Raw genomic sequence first — 24,074 nt, 5'->3', positions numbered from 1 at the left:
CTGAATCAGAACAGTAATGTTCTGCCTACTTTATGCAATACACTAGATGTATTTGTAAAGTACCTTCCTCCTATATCATAGAACAGAAAATCTATTCCTCCAAAGCAGATTCCTGAGTCTTGTGTAAAATAGTTTCACATTTATTATCCAAGATCTGTAGTCATAGCTTTACACCCTTAAGGAAGTAGATTCAGACTCATACCGTTTTTTTGTGAGAACCTGTCACTGCAACACAAAAATTACACTACTGGCCTCCATGTGTTATTGTGCGATTTACTGTGTATGTGTGTATGTGCACTGGTTAACTAATGTTACGAGAAGTTGTATATAATTTTCATGTTTTTCCTCATCAGTCTTCTTTCTGTAAATTACAACCAGTCTTTTGCTTTAACACTTGAATATTGGAAAAGATGAAGATGTCTTTTGACTCTGTGCCACACTGCTGTACTATTACAAGTTTTATTGAAGCTTTTCAGTATCAGTGGGTAGGATTTGTGATGAGAAGACAATTTACTGAATATAATGCATTTATCATTTTGTATCTCAAGCTGCAGCAAGAAGAACATCGCACACTAAAACACAACAAATTTTATATAGTAGAAGCACATCTAGAACTTATTATTGATAAGAAACATTTCAAAAGTCCGTGAAGAACAGATAACCTACTGAATGAATCTCTACCAAAGAAACAGCTGCACTTAACTGCCATATCATTACAGATAATAGTGACTCATATGCAAAAACCAATTTCTTCTCAGCAAAAATTTGTTTTCTGTTCTTTATCTTTACAATAGTTTCCTCCTTCTAATATTACAAACATCATTTATTGGTATTCCGTGACTTTACTTTCATAGGATGTGCTCCATTTATTGAGAAACAATTAGTGTAGTCAGTGAACGATGAAAAGCTGTTTGTCTTCTTATTAATAGCACATATGCTGTTGCATTCACCTAGGTTGTTTGGTGCTTAGTTCCACCTAGGGTAGTATCCGAGCCAGCATGATAGTTATGATGCAGAGAATTTTAAAGACGTAATGCAGGAATCTGAAGTGGCACTAGTCAAGATTTATAGTAGTGTATTATCTCCTTCCTTTGTGCTGTGAATGCTTCCTTGGGATAACAACATTTGTTTATGCTTTCATAATTAAAAGAATATTCAGTAAAAGAAAGCTGGTGTGATCATATTAGCATGCTAGGTTTTGGTCTGATACCTAATGCTATTTTGCCAAGGAATTCCACAGAGACGGTTTAAATAGTCAAATACTGTAATAAATGTCAGTTTTATTTTGCCCAACTGAAAACAGTGATATGTGTAGGAAGAGAAAAGAGTCTACCTCTTACAGCAAGAAAAATTATTCAAGGACAGACTATGTAGGTCATTATAGGTAAAATTGAGTTTTGTGGGGGCTTTTTAGAACGATTCATTTGCAATAATTTTAAGGTTTTTATGGAGGGAAGTGGAGGAATCAGTGAAGAATTTAGTGTTGCTGTTTTTCATGTACTATATAAAACAAAACAACAGGATGCTTTAATCATGAAAATATTTAAACTAAGCAAGGTTTTTCATTGCTCAAGTATTCTTCTACTCCTGGTACTTGTTTCCTAGCTGTTTTCAGCACAAAATTATTTCCACCACAACTGGTTATCATATCACGGGCAAAGGATTTTAATTGCAGATGGGGAGTAAACAGATTATGCTTCAGACTGGAAGCAAAGAAATACAAAACAGTAGGATTGGTTCTTAAAAAGTTAAGTTTTCTAAAGCTTTTTATGTACTAGACAATCTCCTTCAAACATGTTGCCAAATAATGGTTACTTTGCTCCTTAAGTATAATTTAGTTATATGCATATATAGCTTGTTTGATTCCATTGGAATCAGGTTTTACATGATCTCATTTGGTCATAGGAATATTAGCTTGATATTGTAAAGAAAGTATCTTTGTTCTTGAGAGGAGTTTGGCAAGAGCCTTAGTTGTATTTCTAGCTATCTTGAACAGTTGGGTCACTTTCCTTCATGAGTCAACAGGAAATGTGTCATCTGTGCATTTTTAACTGGTTTTAAGGCCAGGATACAAACTTATATTTGAGTTCCAAAGAAGATTTAGTCATGCAAATAATGTGGGTTTGTCGCCCCATCTCTCTCCAAAATGGCAGCCTTTATAGTGCGATGTGAAAAGCTCTGCCTTAATAAGAAAACATAATTCCAGTTGGTAAGTTGCCATGATCGTGTATTAGTGTTCACGCATCTAGCATTCGTGTTTTGGTAATGCAGTATGTAAATCTCATTCTATTAACAAGTTTCTTACATAGTACAATAGCATCCTATTATAGGTTCATCAGCTATGATATGAAATTCTCATCACAATCACTGACAGTGGTAAAAGAGGGTCAAATTTTTCATTTTTATGGGTAGCTGACTACTTTCTCCAGTTGTGCAGAGTCTATTTGCGTTGACATCCTCTCAAATTTGTCTTTTTCATTCTTCTTTCTCTACCTGGTCTTAGGTTTGTCTGTGACACAGTGCTTTTTGATGATTTAATTTGAGCCTCAAACACAGCACCTACAGTGCTGGGAAATTCTTTACAGGACATGCTTCCTTCACCTTCTGGGCTTGTGAAACCTACACAGTAACTCACAATCCCCACAACACACAAAGACTCAAACCTGCTGGCTCTTTATTTGCTGGCATAGTGACCCTTAGTAGAGCACTGTTCCAGGGCAGGCAGGCATATGCCAGCTTACACCAGGAAGGGCAGCATTTTGAAATACTCATTCCTTCCCCAGTACTGTACCAGGTTATAGTCCTGTAAGACTCACGATCACAGCAGGGAACATTTGCCTCTTGTTTAAGTAGTGTAAAGGAAACCTTCACAATGAGCAGGTACAGAGTTTACTGGAGGGTTTTTTTTTTTTAAATTCTTCTGGAAACATGTTTTGGTTACCATGATTCATAGTCACTGAACTATTTTATGGATGGTGCATTGTACTAGTAAATATTGTTCCAGTCTTTTCCCAGTAATAGACTTTTTTTCAGCAGCCAACCATTTAGAGCACAATAGCTGAAAGATTAGTCAAAGCATGGGAGGGTAATAACAGTATTACAGATATCCTTATTTCTTTTGCACAATGCACCCATACTACACAGTTATGCTATGAAGAAATCCAGTTCTTTGTTAATGACAGCTTTATTGAAGGCAAGCTTTCAGAATGAATATACTAGAAATCCTATTAAAGTGCCATCCATTAAACCATTAAAGCACTCATTAAAACTGTTAGTACAGACTTGTTATTCATGAGTTATTGGTCTTTAACACTTCTGAAATGTGTCTGCCAATACCACTCTACTCTTTGTTCCAGTGTGGCTATTAAGTCTGAGGAAATATAGATTAACTTTCTTTTGCCAAAACAGTGCTTTGTGGGAGGATAGTAAGGCCACAAAGTGGTTCAGATTGGTGAGAAAAACAGGAAAGATTAAAGTTCAGTCCATTTGCCTGTTTTTGACATAATTTATGTTAACTATGTCTGCACGCGGGCCTAAATATTAATCACTGAATTACACCATCTGGACATACATTATACAAAGAAGTGAATGGGGAATACAGTATGCTGCTGTGATGAACATGTCCTCATCTACTACAAATAGCTGACAGAGAAAGCTGCTGTTTGATTTTTTTCTTGATATCGAATAGCAGCTTTAGATCACTTAAACAGTAAGGAGTAAAAAGGGGGAAGAATAATACTGAACAGTTGAAGCTAAGTGTTAAATGTAAAGTATTATTAATAATCTATAAATTCACATTAACAATAGGTATAATATAGAGCTGAAACTCTTTCTCATGGGTAAGAATCTGCTTAGACCATAATTTTCTAGGTGCAACTGTATATGCAAAAATGCTCCTTAAACTTTATGTTTGCAGGCAGTTGTAATTATGAATAGATAATTTATGGGTTTTTTTAATTTGTGTACATCTGTTTTATTTTTGATAGGGTAAAGCCCAAGTCCTGCAGTCCAGGCTCAAAACTGGCAGCTTGTTAGTCAGCCAGTTTATTCTGTTATTTTCTAGTCTTCTTGTCAAGTGTGAAGAGGAAGTGTGTGTGACATCCTATTTTGTGAAGTAATTTCCAGAATATTTGTAGGTAATTACTGTAGGTAAAAACCTGAAAGATCAGGCAGAATGTCTCCTTCAGTTATATGTTTAGAACAATGCAGATCACTGTTGCCTCATTCTCAGGCAGTGGGCTGGTCTTTAGCTAGCATGTTTGCAAATATGCCTCTCAAAAAATTCTGATTAGGTAGTCACATATAGTGTACATGTGCTTTATTCCTGGTCAAATAATTGATTTTATTTTAAAAATTTATGTAGAGTATAATACATTAATATATTGAGAGTATCTTCTGTTTATTTTGAAAATACTGTGTTTATGTTCTAAATTTTTACTAGAATTCTGAGCTAAACCCATACGAATTACTTTCTAAAATACTGAAAACTTGACCTGCAGACATCCTGCACAAGTTATCTTATTCAGCTCCATTCACTCAAAAAGGAAACAAGGGGAGAATCTTGCTGAGAGAAGTCATTATGTAAATTTGATTGCTTTTCAAGTCATATGCTGTAGATGAATTACTGGTCAGCGGATGAAGAGGTATATTACATGACTTAAATATCCTATATATGTATATGACTTTCCTCTTCCCAGTGCTGATGGAAATGTGGTCCAAATTCTTTCCCTTCACTTTAGATGAAATAAATATCACTCAGAAATAAAGATAAAAATATCTGTGTTTTTAAATGTTTACCTGCTTCAAAATTCTGTCAGCCATCCATCTCAAAGGATGGGAAAACATTATTGTGACAAAACTAAATTTTAAGAAAACAGAATAAAAGTTTTTGCCGCTTGCTTTATTGATAAACAGGAATTTCACTGTGTAGTCAGAAAAAGTAATGTTTTGGTTGCAGAAAGACCAAGTCCTAATATTAGAATGATCAGGTTGCCATATTTATACTTAAGTACAGCACAGAAGTGATGTCTACTTTTACAAGTGGCAGAAAACCAATTAGGTGATAGTTTGTTGTTCCTACATATGAAAACAAAATACAATAAGTCTGAAAAAAAGCTATCAACAGTTTTGTAAAGCTCTCAATAACTAGTCTATTAAGATACTAGCTTAATAATAGTAAGATATTAATACTATTAACATATTAAGGTACGTTAAGCATAGTCCCACAAATTGCTAAGATTGTGAACCCAAATATTGCTTTTTTTAAAAAAAAGAAATTTTTCTGGGGACAAAAATTGTGCAGAAATTAAAAGAAATTAGATTAATTCAGAGCTGCCAACCATTTAAGAACACCTTTTGAACTGTTAGTAACACACATCGCAATACAACTCAAGTGAATTGTATCCAAACCACAAATAAAATTTTCATGGTCTTCATCATGCTCCCAAGCAGTTAATTTCTTCCTCATTCTTCTAAAAAGTCCCATATCATTTCCTCTTGACAGAGGAGCTGCCACACACTCTGCCTCAGCTACTGTAGGTAAAGCAGTATGCAAAGGGTGAACCAGAATCTGGCTCAGTGGATCTCATCTGTTATGCAGGGGAGCTTAGCCAGGCCCAGCTCCAGAGTACTGTAATGAACGTTAGCAAAATTAAGGAAAATTATCTGGTAACTATTGTAAGAGTTAATTGAATCTAGGGTATTAGTAGATAGGATAAGGTACTGGGATGTAGTTTCCTAAACAGAAATGCTGGGGTATTCTAAGACCTCTCTATCAGGCAGCCAGGCAAAATGAATTTTTTTAGAATAATCTCAAGAACGAAGCGTAGTCATTCACTGAATGTTTCATAAATAAATTGTATAAGATATGTAAAGATGCATAAGAATGAAGCAGTTTTCTGACTGGTCAAATAGTAATTATTAATCTAAGGGATAAATCCTTATAGATCATACTAAGTAATTTAACACATGTTCATTGTGTGATAATACCTACTATAATAGATTACAGGTCATATTTCATTTCCATAAACATAAAATGGACTCGCAGCTGTTGTAACCCTGGGAGGAGGCAGTATAAGTGATGTAAAAGTGATGGCTTCATGTTGTAATGGCAGTATGGAGCTTCTAAGTTGTGTTTTTCTGCTGGTCTACTCATGGAAAGTGAACATAGTGTTGGTGAACTGCCCCATGTAGGCTTATCTGTGTCATTATTTTTTTATAATTTACAGCAACCTAGAATAGGGAGCTGCTGATTGTTACCAGGATTAAGCAAATGGCATGAGACGCAAACCATAAATGCATATATGTGTTGACAAAACAATTTTAAGGTCTCTAATGTTACAGAAAGGGAAAGTAAAACAATATGTGATTAGCTGTGACTTCTCACTATGAGATGACCTTTCATACAGCCACTACCATAGCTCCATAAGCAGGTACCATCTGTTACGTACTTTGTATTTGCCCAGCTGTTATTTATTTTGTATTTGCCCAGCTGTATGGATACCTCAACCATAGAGGTAAAAGTAAGTAGTAGAGCCTGGAGTCTTCCTACCGGTGAAGGATGAGGGAGTGTGTGACAAGCTTTAGTAACTCCATCCTGGAACATGAAGGAAGCAGGAAATAAACACTGATTCTAGGACCGTATAGTTATATGTATAAGTAAGAGATCATTAAAATTTCAAATATGCCTGAATTGCTCTGTTATTTATGACTCAAGGAAATAAAAATCAAGTCTCTTTATGTTGTCCCTGGATGATATGCAGTTGGTTCCCTGAGCAACACTGGTATCATGTGTTGGCCTGGCATCAAAATGGAAGAACAGAAACAACATTATTTTTCTTCTGGAGAACTTCTTCAGGAACATTTGGAGTTTATTTAGTAAACAGAACACTGAATTGTTTGAACATGTGCACTTAGTAACAGAGAAAGACAAAAATATTTATTCCCCTTCATCCCAGCGTTTTTGAGTTCTCTTACTTTTTTTCATTCTCTGTTATGCTAGAACCCCTCACTTGCCAAACTGAATGAAAAGATGGATAGCATACCCTTGCCTTTCTGAAGAGAAAGCCTTTGATTTGAAAGCTTATGGTTTAAATCCCTGATAGAAATTTCAGATACATTAATACAAAATGCTTTATATAATATGATATAACATGTTACAATATGTCCCAAAGTAATAATTTTCTTTCAAAAGCAAAATATTTCCAGAGTAAACTATGGGAGCATATGGTTTGTAATTATTATAAATATAACAAGTACATAATCCTTGGCTAAAAGTTTCCTTTTCTTCTCTTTCTCTTTTGAAGTCTATTGATCCCGGTCAGCAGTTCACATGGGAACACTCTAACCTGGAAGTAAACAAACCAAAGAACAGATATGCAAATGTAATTGCATATGACCATTCTCGTGTTCTACTCTCAGCAATAGAAGGTAAGGAGACCTTTAAACTTAAACTAATTAAATCCTAAAATCCAGTATAATTTTACCTCCTGATATCTTTGCCTAGTAATATAAAGAAGTGTTAATTAAAGTACTTTGAGTAAATTCCTATAATGACAATCCTTTTCTGATGTTCATTCTCAGTAATTCATTATGAAAATGCACTAAAATTGACACGGGGTCACATAGAGCACTGAATGCATCAGGTCCCTGTGTGTATGGCAACATGTTATCTAAAGTACATTACCATTGCTGTTTACTTATTCTACAAAGCAAATATAGCAGTAACCATGCATGACTTGAGGTTTTTGTCGATCAATGACCTATCAACGTATCTTATTATTGAGTTTCAGTTGTCAAATCCATGTGGGAAAAAAAGCAGTTCAGCGTTATGTTCTCAGGGAGAATTTTGAGAACTCTCTGTTAAAACTTAACTTTTTTTCTTTTCCATTTACAATCTGAATGTTAAACAAGGTGTTTAAACAGATGCCCACACACAGACATTGTTGGAAGATTGGCAGAGGAGTATAGTGAGAGCTCTTCATTATATCTTTCTTTGTCAAAAAGCTTTCCAAAAACTTGAACACTAGATTTTTAACTTAAGCAAACTGTCCGAGGTGATCAGTCCTGGGTATTGTGTCTCTTACCAAGTGCTAAAGCAATGGGAAGCACTGGTTTTCACTCAGGCCATTTGTTTTCTTACCAGTTCTGCCTTACCATTAACCTGCTTCCTGGGACGAAGAAGACAGATTTTCAATTTATTCTATATCGACAGTCAGGTATTAATGATGGCCAGAATATAATTGAGTATATGTTATAGTGAAACAATTTAAAAGAAAATAAAATTTGCCTTTAGTAACTCTGACAGGGCTTGCATATGATACGTAAGATGCAGGGAACTGTATTCAAGGTCATAATTACCCTAACATGCTACAAGTTAAACTGCAAGGTGTTTTAATTTACAGTTATAAACAGCTTCTTATCTTTCACTACTCCAGACCTGAAAACACTGGATACAGGAGGAACAATATTTATAGGTGTAATCCATTTTAATATTAGCTGCTTGGTGAAGAAAAATCCCACTGATTGAAGTTTAGATCTTCCCTTATTTATTGCAGCTGAATACCATGGGCTTTGATAACACAGACAAGAGCTTCTCAAATGTATTAGAAAATTTAAATGATTGCCTTGAAGAATTTGCGTATGTTAACCTGCTTATGTTTGTTCCACCTCTGAGGCTCATATAGCAGTTCTGACAAGATTTTTTGTAATGTCACTTACAATTTTTCACATTACGTTGTAGAAGAATATAGCTGTATAGAAACCTGCCACTACCTGGTAGAACTACCTGTCTCCACACTGAAGAGAGGGTATTTCAATTAGCGTTATATGTAATGTAATTCAAGAAAAATATCCCTTTCTGTGTCACTGGTCCAGACAAGACAACTAAGTACATGGTCAGGAAAAGCCAGGAACAGCAATTGAACAGTTGTTCTGAATTGTTATGTAAAGTTCTTTGGAACAAAATGTTTAACTCAGAAATAAGTGTATTTGACAGAAGACTCAAGATTTTCATTATCAGTTTGGAAAAAAGAGTTGTGTAATGAGGGGAAGAAGGAGAGGAAAAAATCTAATTGCAAATAAATTTATTTGTGAATTTATAAGTCAGACATCTGGGCTTAAAAAGTTCTGCCAGTTTCCCCTTCATGTCAATGACATTTGAAATGAAATGAAATGAAATGAAATGAAATGAAATTTGTTTCCCCTAAAGAAAATTAATATATTCAGAGAATGTGAAGAAAATTTTAGAGGCAAAACAGAAAATGTTAGTCAAAGTAACTAAAAGTATCAAATTACACAGCACATTAGACTACTTTTTAAAATAATAGACAGTAAAAATATGAAAAAAATCTACATTGTACCTGTAGGAAAGGGCTGAATATTTTAAGGAACAGGGACAATATACAGTTAAGCTGTAATGTTTGATTCCCTTTTTTAAGTAAGAAATACCACGATGAGGCTAAAATTTCTAACCCTATAATTGTCAGTGACCCTAAACAAAGAAAAATATTATAGCCTTTTGAAATAACAGTGTTAGACATAAAACCACGAATGGGATTTTAACCCATTTGGTGATTTGCATAATTTTAATTATTTTTCAATCTTCAGTTTATGGTGAAAAAAGCAACAGAAATAAAATATTAAATGCCTTTTTATGCTACGATAATTTGTTTCAAAACCAGTAATAAATTAGTATTTAATTATCCTTTTAAATTTTTCCCCCCTGGTATTTTACATGATTCTGTTTCTGAAATTTTGTGTGTGTACCTTCGTAAGTTTAATACATTGGTCTTAACATTTGGTCATAAGTGCTTTCTTTCAAGTTTTAAGCAAATATTCCTACAATGATAATATGCAGTCTGCCTAGCATTTTAATTAGTTGGCAGCTGTGTTTGTTTTCATGCTATCAGGGAAATCAATACTTTGAATATTGTTTAAAAAAAAAATTGTCATTTACCTATGTTACTATACAAGTTGATCAGGACATAAATGTGGACTATGTTACATTTTCTTCAAGTATATGGAGAATATTTGGTTGGATTTTACATATAGGCCTTATCTACAATTATTTAGCGGCCATAAGAAGTCTATTATTAGTGAGGTTTGAATAACTGTGCTCTTTCTAAGATGAAGAGCTCCATTCTACACCTAACTGCTTGGTCCCTATTTAAGAGCAAATATATATGAACAAGAAACTAAGCATCTGCCAAACTGTAATCCTACACCGATGGTCACTTCGTCACTTGATGGTGTTGCGCAAATGTGGAACGCTGTAATTGCTACTCTAGAACAGGGCGTGAGGCCAGTTTTGTTCAGTTACCCATCTCTGACTGTAGCCAGTATGAAGCAATTCCTAGAAAGTCTTAAGCATATAGTAGAGACTTTGAAATTACTTCTTTCCACCCACTGATAATATCAAGTTGTTAAAAATTGATTAGCCCTGAAACACATGGCTTTTAGTAACGCTTTCAAAGTGTTTGTTTCGGTACCTTTTATAACTCTTGTTACACATATTCAAAACTGTTTTTGAATCCCTGCTATGTTCTTGACCTCTGTAATTGCATATAGCATGGAGTTCTACAACATAACTGCTCACTTTGCACTGTTTAAATTTTATTACATTAGATGTCCCTTTGGAAGGAAAACTCAGATTAATTGTGGTAATATGAATTTCCAACTGAAAGAAAATATTACTTTGCAAAATTTTGTTCCCATGTTCTTGAAACTTCATCGCTAATGTACTGTCTTCAGATGTGTCTGAGAGGGACGCTTGGAATTTTACACTATAATGAAAGAGTGTTATAACATAGTGAAGTTTATTATATGCATCTAAATGGATTTGAGGGCAGAATTTTCCGATTAAAAGAGAAATAGATCAAGTTAAAACAAAACAGCTAGGTCTGTAATCTTAAACGTCTAAGGAGTAAATAAAATACTGGGAAAAAAAATGATTAAACACTCTGCATTTTCAAAAGTCTTGCTGGTTCTTTTAGGAGACATCCAAGACTAAAAGTCTGCCATAAGTGGCATGGATTTGCATAATGCTAGTGATTAAAAAAAAAAATTAAAAATAATATCTATCATATTTCAGCAGTGTAATTTTTGTCTGATGAAAAATTTAGTGGCTTTAAAATGCTTCTAAAGCTAGACATCTCTGACTGTAATATAAATGGTCAAGAAAGAAAAAGGCAAGAAACTGCTAATATTCTTGTTTGTCTGATTGCCAGTTATCGGTAAATTATCATCGGGTATGTAGGCCATAATCTTTAGGTTTAGAAAGTATTCTGGTCAATATAAATTCTTGTACATCTACTGAACAGTCATGGACTATACAAATTATTTGTGCTTTCTCACATTGCATTTGTGTTGCATTCTGCTAACAATATATAATTACACACTTAGAGTAATTGTATGCCCCTTCCCCCTGCAAGCCTAGAGTGCCTGAAAAACAGCAGAATTATTTCAGTGATGAGGTAATGGGATACAGAAAGATCAGTGAAGTGGACTTCATGGTGTAGAAGTCTTTATGAAGTAGACTTCATAGAGTAGACTTTGTGGTAGCTGTCTCAACAGCAGTGCCGAGACAAGTTGTAGGGGTATAATAATTTTGGCCTATGGCTCTACTTACGCTGTTATAGTTGTAATTTAACAACAAAAATGGTGTCATTTTTAATACCCTTGAAATCAGCTCAGAACAATTCTGACTTTTTCCTGTGTACATACCCACACTATTCATTGGGGAAAGCTTTGGCAAAATGTCCAGTGGCTTTGTTCTTGAATGGCTAATGAAGATTTGGCACCTCACAATTTACTGTGCACACTCATATTGAAACTGTTTTTTGCAGGAATTATCAAATCAGACATTGTTTCATTTCGTATTAGCAGAGGCTCTCATTGGCCCTTTTAGTGCATCTTTTAGAGGTATAAATGAATATTTCTACCCAAAAAAAGACTCCTTTGATAGAGAACTTTGGTGTTACTCAGTCTTAAAGAGCTAGTGAATCACTAAATTGAGTTTCAAACAGGTGTAAAGTAATCGCAGGATGGTGACTTCATGTTGTATTTCAATATCTGTTTTGCACTATCATGCAACATACTGCTATCTCAATGTATTGTGGCCAGTGTGCTGACACAATGCTGTTATCCGTGTCTCTGCACCAAACAATCTGTTTACTTTCATTCTGTACCCTTTCTTAATACTAGCCAACTTTTAAAACGAAACAAAACGGAACAAAACAAATCCAAGCTTCCTTTCTTTTTCTTAACAAAACTCCTCCTGTTTCCCAGCCTGTTTTTCTGCTACTCACCTTCCAAATTTCTCATCTTAGCTGAACATCTTCTACAGCTTCTAGTTCTTAGTTTCCATCCCTACATTTCACCTTTTTCAGATTTTTCTCACCTTTTTCTTTTCCTTTCAAATATTTGTTTTAGTCCTCCACACAATCCCTTTCTTTGTCCTGCTTAATTCTGTGTTTTCTGCCCACCCCTTTTTGACATTGTCTTCTTTCCATAATTCTCTATAATTCATCATTTCACTTTGAGACTCCATATCTTTCATCCTTTCCCTCTTCACAAGACTCTCCTAGTTCTAATAGTCTGCCCACAATCCAGCAATCTATAGGTTTTCTTTTTCTGTCATTTCTATTTCCTTCTTACCTTACATTGTTAGGATCATATCTAGTGAATTTTCCTCAGTCTTTGTAAAAAGCTTTCATTTTACCAATGTTCATTACTACAATATCTTCATTGGTCTTGTGCTGCTTCATTTTTCAGTGAGTTCTTAAAGTACAGGTTTGTGTTTAGACCATTTGAATTTGATAATCTCCTTTACTATATAGATTTTATGTTACAAATATTTCCACGCAAACAGTTGTTACTGGCACCTAGTAGCTGCCTTAGTTCATTTTCACTCTGACATAGTTAAAAACATCAGTCATTGATTTAAACCAATAGTACAACTTCATCAGGATTTTGAGTTCATCACTGCATTTTTCAAACTTGTTTACAAGCATGACAGAATTGAATCCTGTGACTTCGCACTCTTTTTACGACTAACAGCACATCTCTTAGGGAAGCCACACAGAAACAAAGGTTTATGGTTTAATTTGTTTTAAATAGAAAGGCTGTTCAGTACTTAGCCTTTGTAAAGGCTTGAAATAATTTCATGATTTGATTTCCGTTTGTGAATAAAACGTGAAGTCTAATTAAAGCTATTTAAGATTCTAACTGTCTTCAGAAAATCAAGTGAATAATTCTGAGGTCTACGTTATTAGCCTTCTGGATTTGAGTCTAGGTTGCAGCAAGCTGTACTGTCATCTCAGTTCATGAGTACAGTCTCAACATAAATCAGGAGCTATAGAGTTCATTTTTTTTTTAATCTTTTGCACTTTAATTGTGGCATTGGCTAATTTTCTTTCATTGCTCATTCACTCTTACTCTGTAAAATCTGGACTGCTCTGTTCTCTTGAGATATTTGAAAACGGGATGTCTTTTGTGCTCAACTACTCATCTGATTCTTCCTCCATTGTGCTGGATTCCTGTCTGGCAGAACAAGGAGATTGCAGACTCTGGTCATTCATCACCATACTTGAAAAGGCTACTAGAAAATAGTTATGCTAGAGTTACGATCTGGAGGCTTAGTCTTTAGCTGAATTTTTATGCAGAAACTGTGTCTCTGCCTTCATGAAACTTGTAAAAGTCAGGTGGCACTCTGTGGATTACCCTAAATTTACACTTAAGGTATGCCATCCTAAATCTGCAGTAAACCCCACTGATGCCAATAGACTTAGTTAAGGTTCATATCAGTATTACTGAAGGCAGAATTTGGTTGCTTTATCCTCTTCTTGACCCATGTTTTCACAGAACAACTGACCTCTCTTAACTATTAAACCCAAATTTAAGTAATGATGGCAATTGCTGCTATGCTTGTGGGTATGCTGCCTTGAAGCTATGGCAGCTAACAAAGGTTTGCAGGATTTCATTGTACTGCAGTCAAACTAGTTGTCATTTGATTGTTTTTGGACTATTAGACTTGACAGAGAATTGTTCAGCTTTCTCAGCTCAGAATGAGGTTATGGCCAGAAAAGTCATTGCAGAAAGTGACGTTTTAGTATTTAGATTTATTTGCCTTTGGTAATTGTTTCTGCTTGATCAGTGTAGAAATTTACAGATGTTCAGGTTTTGTATATGTTATTTTTAAACTGCATGCACTTCATTAGGCTTCTTACGATAAGACATCTTCCCCAGAGGGCTTTAAGTTTTTGTGTTGTGGGGACATAGCTGATGAAGCAAAAAGTGTGGCAAAGTGTGAGATAGAAAGTGAGAGCGGGAAAACGGTATTACAGAATATAAAAGGATTTTGGAACAGGATGAGAAACTGAGGTCATGCATGAAAATAGTGATGAAAAGAGACTCAGTGTGAGAAATGGGTGTGATACTTGATGGGACTATGTGAATGGATCAAGATCAAAGAAAACACCTAATGGATACTGTTTTGTGAGAAAGACAATGGAACTGAGCATTGTGAATCCTATTCTCTTGATCTCAGTAGAGATATAACCCTATAGAGTGCTGTATTCTGCTAGATAGATAAACTCTTGATTAAAGTCTTCTCCCAGTGCGAAGAGTTGGAGCAGCATTACTTAAGTCACTAACAGTTGCTCAGGTAAATCGACTTTCCTGTCCATGTCTTAGCCACACCTTTTTCATGCACCATGAGTTGCCTTGTAAAAGGATTTTTCTGCCTAAGGAACATACAGGGGTTTTTGTGTCCTCTTGATAAAAGGCAAGTGGAGAAATAGAGTGAAAGCTGAGGAGAAATCCTCTTTGCAAATATCAGTAATTGTTAATTGTTTCTTGCTTGCATCTGTGATCAAGGAAGGCATAGAATCATAGAATCAAAGAATCGTTAAGGTTGGAAAGGACCTCTGAGATCATCGGGTCCAACCTGTTAACCTAACTGCTTGCTCTACCTCTAAACCATGTCCCTAAGCACAACATCCACACGTTTTTTGAATACTTTCAGGGACTGTGCTTGTACCACTTCCCTGGGCAGCCTGTTCCAATGCCTAACCACTCTCTCCATGAAGAAATATAATCTGGAAACTTTTCTTTATTGTAATTTAAAGAATTAGAATTTATTTAATTTAGAAGTTGCTTATTTTAATATGATTTATCCATAAATTTAATACAAGTTATAGAAGAGTATTTACAATTTTAGACATTCTGGATTATTTTACAGCAGGTACTAAGATTGGCTGCTTAAGATTTGTAAAAGTCATTTTTTAGTGCACAGTTTGCAATACTTCTGATGCTTAATTTTCATGCTGAGTTTTTGCAGTATCAGCTCCAGAGGACAGCTTTCCCAGAAGATCATTTAACCACTTTACAAAGCGTTGTTTTTCCTTTTCATTTTTTCCTCAGGCTTTTATTTATAACATATGCTTCAAAGTACGATACCAGGCATCATAATATAATTCTAATTTATGCAGAACACATTTCTTACCAGCTTTCTCAGTTCCTTTGGTAATAATACCCAGTTGGTGTAGATTTCTCCTGTTGGCTTCATTTTTCTTTCTCATCTGTTTTGTGCAAAAATGTTTTATTATCTTGATAAAGGACGAAAATATGGCATTGTGCCTAGCAGTTGTATTTTCTAAGTCATTAATTCCAATACCCACAATAAGAAATGTCATGTAAAAAAGTTACAAGTCTACAGGAGTGAGGGCCAGTTTCTGTGTTTCATGGAGGGAAATCATGCTTTTCAGCTACAAACTATGCAGGTTTTAAAGGTTTTTTATTTTGCTTTATTTTTCTCACAGAAGAGACTTTCAATCAGTTCTAATCATAGTCAACCAGTCTTCCTGTGTCCATCCATGCATCGTGCCTGAGGAGTGCCATTTGCTGCCTCTCTTGTGCCCCTGAAGTTACAAACTCTTTCCTTCCCCAAAATATTTTGTCAGATTTTTCCTTTACTAGTACAGAAGGTCAAATCAAATTAAATTTTTTGTTTCACTATAATTTGAATATATAAAACACAAAAATCTACAAAGGTTTCTTGGGCATAAAGGCAAAATTTTATGCCAGACTACAGCTGCAGTAACCCATAATCTGCATCATTTCAAGGTTATATTGGGCCTTAATTAGCATCATAGTTAATCAGTGGGTTTGTTCATTGCTAGGTAAGTAGTAGAATTAAACACTAAGCTTACCCAGAATGGGTGGAGAAACTCTTCAAATTGTAGCTAAAAACAAACAGCCAAGCAAACAAACAAAAGTGTTACAGAGGTGGCTGTACTTTCCATTCACATTCAGATTATTTTGGAAGACATTTTCAGATGTATGCCACTGGTTATCAGAAAAGACAGAAGTGTGCAGCCCCGATAATTCCTGGTTTGGGATGACAAGCAGGAAATAATACATCAAAATAGATTTGGAGGTTCGGTTTCTGACAGAAAGCTTGAAAAACATTTCTTTAAATATGTTTGGTAATTTATTGTGTTTCATAGCCAAAGAAATTCAACTCCGTTGCTTTGTGGACTGAAAACAGTTACAGCTTTAGAATAAGCCAGGGAGCATGTATCGCCTTGACTCTCTTTTGAAACAGTTTGTGGAACCTGCACCATATCCTGGGGTTGTAGATTTGGACATGGCAGATTGGCTGTGTAAACATATATCATTCATTTCTACTAAAAAAGTAACTTCTGTTAATTACTTTAACAAACCCTTTGTATCATTTTATTATGATGCACAGTTCTGTATTTCAGCAAACTCTTCTGGTGAACACTTCCATGTTCAGCACTGCAGTAATGTGGGAAACACTGCTTTGCCATCCCACCAGCACTGAGATCTCACATGAGTATGTTTTCTTCCTCAAGTCATCAGTTAAAAAAAGAGCAGTGACATCAAAACTGGTGCCTGTCATGCATTGTCTTCCAACATGTGCATAGTCTGAGTTAAAAGCTGAACATTGCACTGCTGAATCCAGGAGAGACCGGACTGAGACCTGTATGTCCATATTTACCCCTTTCTGTGAGCACGGCTGCCTTATTAGTCCAGAGTCATAACATGATCTTCACTACAGCCAATACTCCTCCTTGACCTTGGCAGGCAACATGTTATGGTCCAGCTCTCAGTACAGACATGGCACTGCATACTCTCAGTTAAATAGATTCCAGTTAGGAGCTGACTCCCTTCCATGTGGCTCAAAGCATGGACATGTGTCTGGTAGACACACCCAAAGTGCCTCTGTAAGTCTTGTCCAAAATACCTGAGCCTCGAGCAGTTGACAGTGTAGGTCCATTGTGCCCACAGGTCTTGGATTCCGCCTTCTTTTCATGCATTTAATTTTTATTCAGACTTGCAGAGGTCTTTTATTTCATGCACGGACCATATAGCAGATTCCACTGTTTCTTAAACCTGACTTACATAATGTGTTTTGTTAAAATAAAGCTCATAGTTAGCTTCCCATTTGATGGTAAAAATGAATGTAGCAGTAATATTAATAGTCTGACAACATTAACCATTTTTCTATATTTAAAACAAATGCAATGAGTTCAACAAGAGTGTTAAATGGAGCCTACTGAGGGCATCTGATGAAGAGGCTTCCCTGTCTGGCCCAGGCAGAGGCTGCCATACTGGTTTGTGACTGCAGGCAGTGTCAGACCCGCTTTTAAATGCTGCTATTTCCACTCCCAGGTGTCTCCTTCTGCTACAGATTTTCAGGCTTCTTTTATACTTCCTTATCAGACTGAGTCCTTTGTTTCAAAAGAATCGTTGTTTCCAGAGAGGCCATCATACCCCTCAGCTCCACAAATGGCATACACTTACTTGCAAGTACCCATGTACTACCTGGCATGCAATAAGCTAAGATTCACTGATCCAGCTGTGTCACGGGATTTTTTTAGCCCTTGTACAATAGGACAGCACAGAAATGCTGCCCTGTGTTTTCACTCTTCTCTCTTTGCAGGCATACCAGGCAGTGACTATATCAACGCCAACTATATAGATGGATACAGAAAGCAGAATGCTTATATAGCAACACAAGGGGCATTGCCAGAAACCTTTGGTGACTTCTGGAGAATGATGTGGGAGCAACGGGGTGCAACTGTCGTCATGATGACAAAACTAGAGGAGAGGTCCAGGGTAAGGAAATCATATATAATTTTAATAATGTTGTACCTGAGTAATCACTTACATAACATTTTTGTTTCTTTCATGTACGTTTGTCTGCCTCCTGTATAGGCACAAGAACTGATATTTTTTTAGGTTGCCACCAGTTTTAAGTGTCCATACTACAAAAATCACCTATATAGGAAATGTTAGTTCCACTGGGAAATTACCAAGTGACACCACTTATTTTGTAGGGGTTTTTATACTCTGAAAAACTTGAAATGTCTTGACCTACAGCGATTTTATTTTTTTTTTGGTGTTTCAATCATACTGGAAATATTAGGAGGTGATTGAAAATGTTGCTTCCTCTGTAGTATCAAGAATACAAATGTATCATCCTGTTATTAGGAAGTTAATGTATGTTAACAGCATTCAATTTTCAATTTTATATGGTATAGATTAAACATTACTTAAGATCAGTGAGGATTTGGATTTGCTTAAGAAACATAAGAATTTTTTTTTTTAGCACATGGTGGGTGCTAGGAAAAGTCTACAACAGCATATGTAGTAATAGAATACAAAATTATCTGTGATATTTCAAATTCAATTTTACAGGGCAAAGTAAAATTAAGAAAGTAAAGGACTAAAACATAAGGATAATATTCTAATAATAGAAGTGTTATAATAGAACGTGGTATATGAGAAGGGAAATATAAAGTAATAATACTTTTTTGTTATATAATAAGGAAAGCGATGGAAAGAGTAGTAACAGCCCACTGTGCGTTGTATGAAGATTTACTAGCAGGTCCGTATTTGATGGCACTCATGAATTCTAATGGTGAATGTTATTTGGGAGTGGCGGGGGGAGGAGTGAAAGGAAAAAAAAATAAAAGAAGAGAAAGATGGTGAGAAAAAGAAAAGGGAAAAACCCTTCTCAGTGACCAATCAGAAAAAGAAGTGAGTGCCCAGCCTTCAGCACCCTCTCCAGTAGAACAGGTGGTTCCCCCATTGTACTTTTCCCACAAGAAAGAACTCTGTTTTTTATGTCAAGATGTACTCAAACTCCTCATAGGTTATTCCTGCTCATGATGCTGTTGTCATTGCTGGGAGCATGCACTGACTCGGGAAGGTGCTATGCAGCTGGTTCATTGCTGAGCTTTCTGCAAACACATTAATGAGTCCTGGAGTGTAAACCAGAAGCTACAACCAAATGTAGAAATCAGGAAAGGGGAGAAAGAAGGGGTAATTCTAACATCAGCATGACTCACTTGCCTTGGGAACCTGCCATAACAACAGCATCAGAGTTTGCAAGTTTAAGTCCAGGAGATGAATAACAAACAACAGGGTCACAGGAGAAGTACTGCCACAGGTGTTCTGGGGTATGCCATCCTGGGAGCTTGTGTGAAAGGGTAGGGACCTGCAAGTGGGAGGCAGGCTGCAGGATTTCAGGTGGAAGGCCCTTAGCAATACAAAAAGCTAAGGTACCTAAGGCACTGTGCAACATGTGTTAAAAAATGCCATAAATACAGAGGATCAAGAAGAGTTCAGAAAGAGAGAAAGAGACTAGAGAGGAGGAGAGGAGAGTTACCATCCAGAAGAGCTTTTAAATCAGTAAAAAGTATCTTATGGAGGTAACTGGATAATAGTTGATATTTCAGTAACTCATGGATGAGCTTCATTTCAAAATGAAAATGTTTTTGCATGTGTAAGCTTGAAACAGGAGGGAATGCACCGTAAAGCCTAATGCTGTACTGTGTTGGCATTGATGTTTTTTTCACATGCTTGAATACATACAATTGCAATGATTACATAACTTGTTGAACCTCTTGGCAACAGTCATTCCTTTCTGGAGGCTTATCGAAGTACATATATGTATTTATTCTTTTACCATTTCACCACTTTTTAAAAATAGAGTAGGTTTTTTGCAGTTCAAACAATGTATAACATTCTAATTATAGAATCACTTTCCACATGTAAATTCAACCTACATTAACGCCACTGCCTGTATGTACCTCATGGCAATTAGTACGTAGCAGAGGGTAATTTTATCAGAAATTTTCATTTTATCTTGAGTCTACAGGCCTTGCCTAGTCTAGGCACTGACAGTTGTTTGGAATTAAGCAAATGAAATTTCACCCATTTCTTCACTAATTACTTCTTATATAGTAAAGTTGCTGCTAAATAGCATCAGTGCTAATAAAAAATCTGATCCTAATAAGCAGTCCATTGCAGAAGGTATACTTAATACTTGAGGGTTTATCTTAATACTGCAGGCCACAGACAGCCACTGTCTAGAAGGATGTTTTGATGTAACTAAACAAAATTCTACTCATTCTCTCCAATAATTGCTTAGCAGAGTTTTAAGCTAACGCTAGCCTTTGCTGATTGCACCCTAAAAAAACACTGGTCAGAATAGTAATCACCTTCAGAAGTGATTAGCATTCAGCAGCAATACATTCCCTGAGTGTAATGAGAGACCAGACAATCTAGTCAATGGGTTGTCTGTGCATTCAACAATGCTTATGTTTGCATATTTTTTTGGTGCATAATTTTGCTCATTCTGTGTTCATATGTCAAGTGAGTCAATGCAGAGCATTAGAGAAAAGCTATTCAGTACATAATTCAGCTCCAATCTCAGAGTCTGCAAGTCTGTGAATATGGCATACCAGTTACCTCTTCCCCCAGTACAATAGCTACACGTAATGTAATTAATGGTATTGATAGTGAGACAGCAGTGGGAATCCCTGTGTAGGAACAGAATACAATGACAACATTTCATTGTTATTTTTTCTCATGCTATCATTTTTATATAGCATATCCTTATAGCAGGCGACCAAATGAAATTTCAGACATGAAATATAAACATTGTTACATATCATTAGAGATGAAGATCTTTGCTAATTTTGTTTCTCTTTTTCCTTTGATTTCTTTTTGATTGCTTTTGTGTCTTGGCAGCCTGATCATTATTCCTGCTGCAAGGCAAGATCATTCTCTCTGGGACTTCATTTACTTTCTATCTCCATGTCGTCATTTCTGTTTAGCTTGCTTTTTTCATTGTGTAGTCCTGCAGCTTGATATCAGCCTTTTTAACCTGAACTGCTTAGATAAAGATGGGGATTTTAATTGCATCTGCAGAAACAAAGTTAGTTCATTAGCATATGTTAGATGTCTGAGTAACTTCAGCTTCAAGAATGTATATATTTTACAGCTGAGTACATCAAATCAAGATGTTACAGTGAATTCATTATTCATTTGTTTGCCTAAAACGAAGCTGCAGGAAAAGAGAAGCTCTTTCACTTATAACCTTTCACACTTTGTTGGTTTCATATGAAATGTCATCACCTGAATCTCACTTGACCTAAACCAGATTAGAGAGAGAAAGTCAGTCACATCATTCAGCTACCATGCACATAATTTATATCGAAAAGAATTACACACACTGGCAGTGCATGGAACAGTGTTGGTAGCATATTTGTCACATACATTAGTTTAATCTAAATGAAATAAAAGAATAATATTGAAGATTGCAAATTACAGATTAAAAAAGCAGTTGTGTATTACACTAAGGAAAGCTGTAAAGCATGTAAACTATTAATGTGTGATACCTCTCTTCCCTGCTCCTCTGTCTTTCCCTCTGCCCTCAGCAGTGCAGATTTTCCTTTTTTTTTTTTTTTAGATCCTTTGATTTAATTGAATGTTCTGAGAACTTGTGTGCTGTAGCGAATGACGTGAATGATCAGATGAACATAGAGAATCTCACTTTAGAGCAAAAGATAGTATTGCCTCAAACAGGAAACATCTAGCCCTGCCTCCTGTTTCAGGGTAGGGTACTGTTGTGGATCATCCACTTGAAAGATAATTCAATCCTTTCCTTCTTTGCTATGTGATTTCTTATTTTCAGTACGCTTACTATGTTGTTTCGGAACTGGTAGAAAACACTTGCCTCCCTCCTTAACCTCATTGGCATTATTTTCTATGTTGGGACCATAGTGCCTAGGATTAGAATCTTCTGTCAAAAAACAACAATTGGGTCAAAGCTAAATGACAATATAATGACCCTTAGAATTTTACAAGTATGAGCCAGATTCTGAACTTGTATACTGATGAGGAAGGCTTTAGTTTTCGTACTGATACTATGGCCACCAAAAATTTCTAGGTCTTGCTATAGGCATGGAAAATGTAAAGGCAGGTCTGGGAAGAACCCTAAATTCTTCTACTCCAAATGCCAAATTGCTAAAATTTTTAATGAATCTTCATTTGTTGATGGCAGAGTAGGCACTGGTATCTAATGTAGCTGACCTCATAGCTAAGACAAAGCAATAGTACATGCACAACAGTAAGTAATAAGCACAGAAAACTTAAGAATGTTTTCTTGGCTATATGAAAGGCATGAAGATATTTCAGACAAATACAGGCTGTGCAGCCAAGTTTTATGTGATTGAGATTAAAGTAGTTTTCCATTTGTTGTGCAGGGCTTCAGCAGCAAATTTCAGATCTTTCTTCCTAAGTATGTTTTGACAGGTAATACTGGAGCTAAGTGACAATAAGACATCTTCACTAATATGAGTAGAAAAGTCATCAATATGTGCACTTAGCAATTCATAACAGATTATATCAATATGCTCCCAAGTGCACCTGTATTCTACTGTATTTAGATAAAATGTAATTGATTTGTGCATAAAAGCTGCACTAATGTTTTGTATTGGGCAGCACAGGTATGTAATTTTTTTTTTTATAGTTGTGAAATACTTACTTAAACATAGGAAAATATAAATAAAAAATTTACTTGCATTTTGCAACAACAAGAAAAATATGCATGTCTTTATCTGGTAAGACGTAAGTTAACATCTCTCCCAGCAGACATATTAGCAGATAAGACATGTGTTGCAGATGGCATTCTTTTATACTGAATTGTATTGTTTTACTAAAGAAGACTTAAATGTGCAGTTTTGTCATTGTTCATTCCCTAATTTTAATGGCAAACCAATAACTTCTGTATCAATAATGTACTATCAGAATTTTATTTCACTTCTTTAATGCTCTCAGCATGCTAAGATATGAGTCAGAAGAAGAATGAATGAGAGAGCTGGCAGAAAAAAAAAGAAAAATCCAAAGTCAAGTCGAGCATGTGTTCACCAGATTTACAAAAATAAAAATGTGTAGGTTTGTACTGTTTTTTCTTTTTCACTGTAACAGAATGCGATGGCCACAGTCCAAAAATTCCTACACCATTGTATGAGCTGGAGTCACCAGTTACTGTGTCAGAACTGTGAAACTCAACCATATGGCTGTTCTTTATGGAAGGATTCTCAGAGGTGCAAGGGCAGGGATGTGCTCAGCTCTCACTGAAATGCAGTCAGTCATAGGTGCTTAATTCCTGTAAGAACCTAATCCTAGACATATACTAACATAGACTGCACTCACCAATAATGCTTTAAGTTTCTTTTTCTAGGCACATTACAGGTGGAAGGGATGTGCCGAGGTCGAGGTGCCTCAGCTAAAACTCAAGACTATTGTGTCACCCAGCAAAATAGCTGTGGAAATGACATACTATAAGCAGGCCTAATTTTGTGTGAACAGAAATGCTGTTAACACCACTACGTAGGCTGAAAGTAGTTTTGGCATGCCATGTCTGGTTATTTCAGCTTTATACACATTTGGAGTTGAGGACATACAGAATGAATGCCCCATGTGAAAAGATGTTGGTATATTACAGAGAATCTAGAAGAGAACAGTAAAGATCAAAGGTTGGAGAAATGATGTTTAAAAGGCTGTTTGAAAGGCTGTTAAAAATTTCATGGCAATCAAGCGTTTTCCCTGCCTGTGGGGCTCTAAGAGGAAGAAATAAACTTTGCAGCAAACATGATTTATGTTAAACTGTTAAAGAACTTCCAAAATATAATGTCATGAATGGAGCAAACTCTGTAGGTATTTTGTGCAGTTTCTTACACTGTAAGCTTTCAAGA

General features: G+C 35.8%; 1 protein-coding gene across 1 annotated transcript in view; it reads left to right on the top strand.

Moving 5' to 3' along the window:
- PTPRD (protein tyrosine phosphatase receptor type D) overlaps positions 1-24,074 on the top strand; it is a gene marked incomplete at both ends in the record, with an annotated part of 284,855 nt that overhangs the window by 219,782 nt on the left and 40,999 nt on the right. The window contains 2 exons of the mRNA XM_082335622.1: positions 7,305-7,428; positions 17,966-18,141. Coding sequence (XP_082191748.1) covers positions 7,305-7,428; positions 17,966-18,141 — 300 coding nt within the window. The remainder of the gene's footprint in view (positions 1-7,304; positions 7,429-17,965; positions 18,142-24,074) is intronic.

Source organism: Platalea leucorodia, assembly GCF_965183815.1.
Source record: "Platalea leucorodia genome assembly, chromosome: Z".
In the NCBI taxonomy this organism is placed as follows: Eukaryota; Metazoa; Chordata; class Aves; order Pelecaniformes; family Threskiornithidae; genus Platalea; species Platalea leucorodia.
This window is presented reverse-complemented; position numbering and strand designations above follow the sequence as displayed.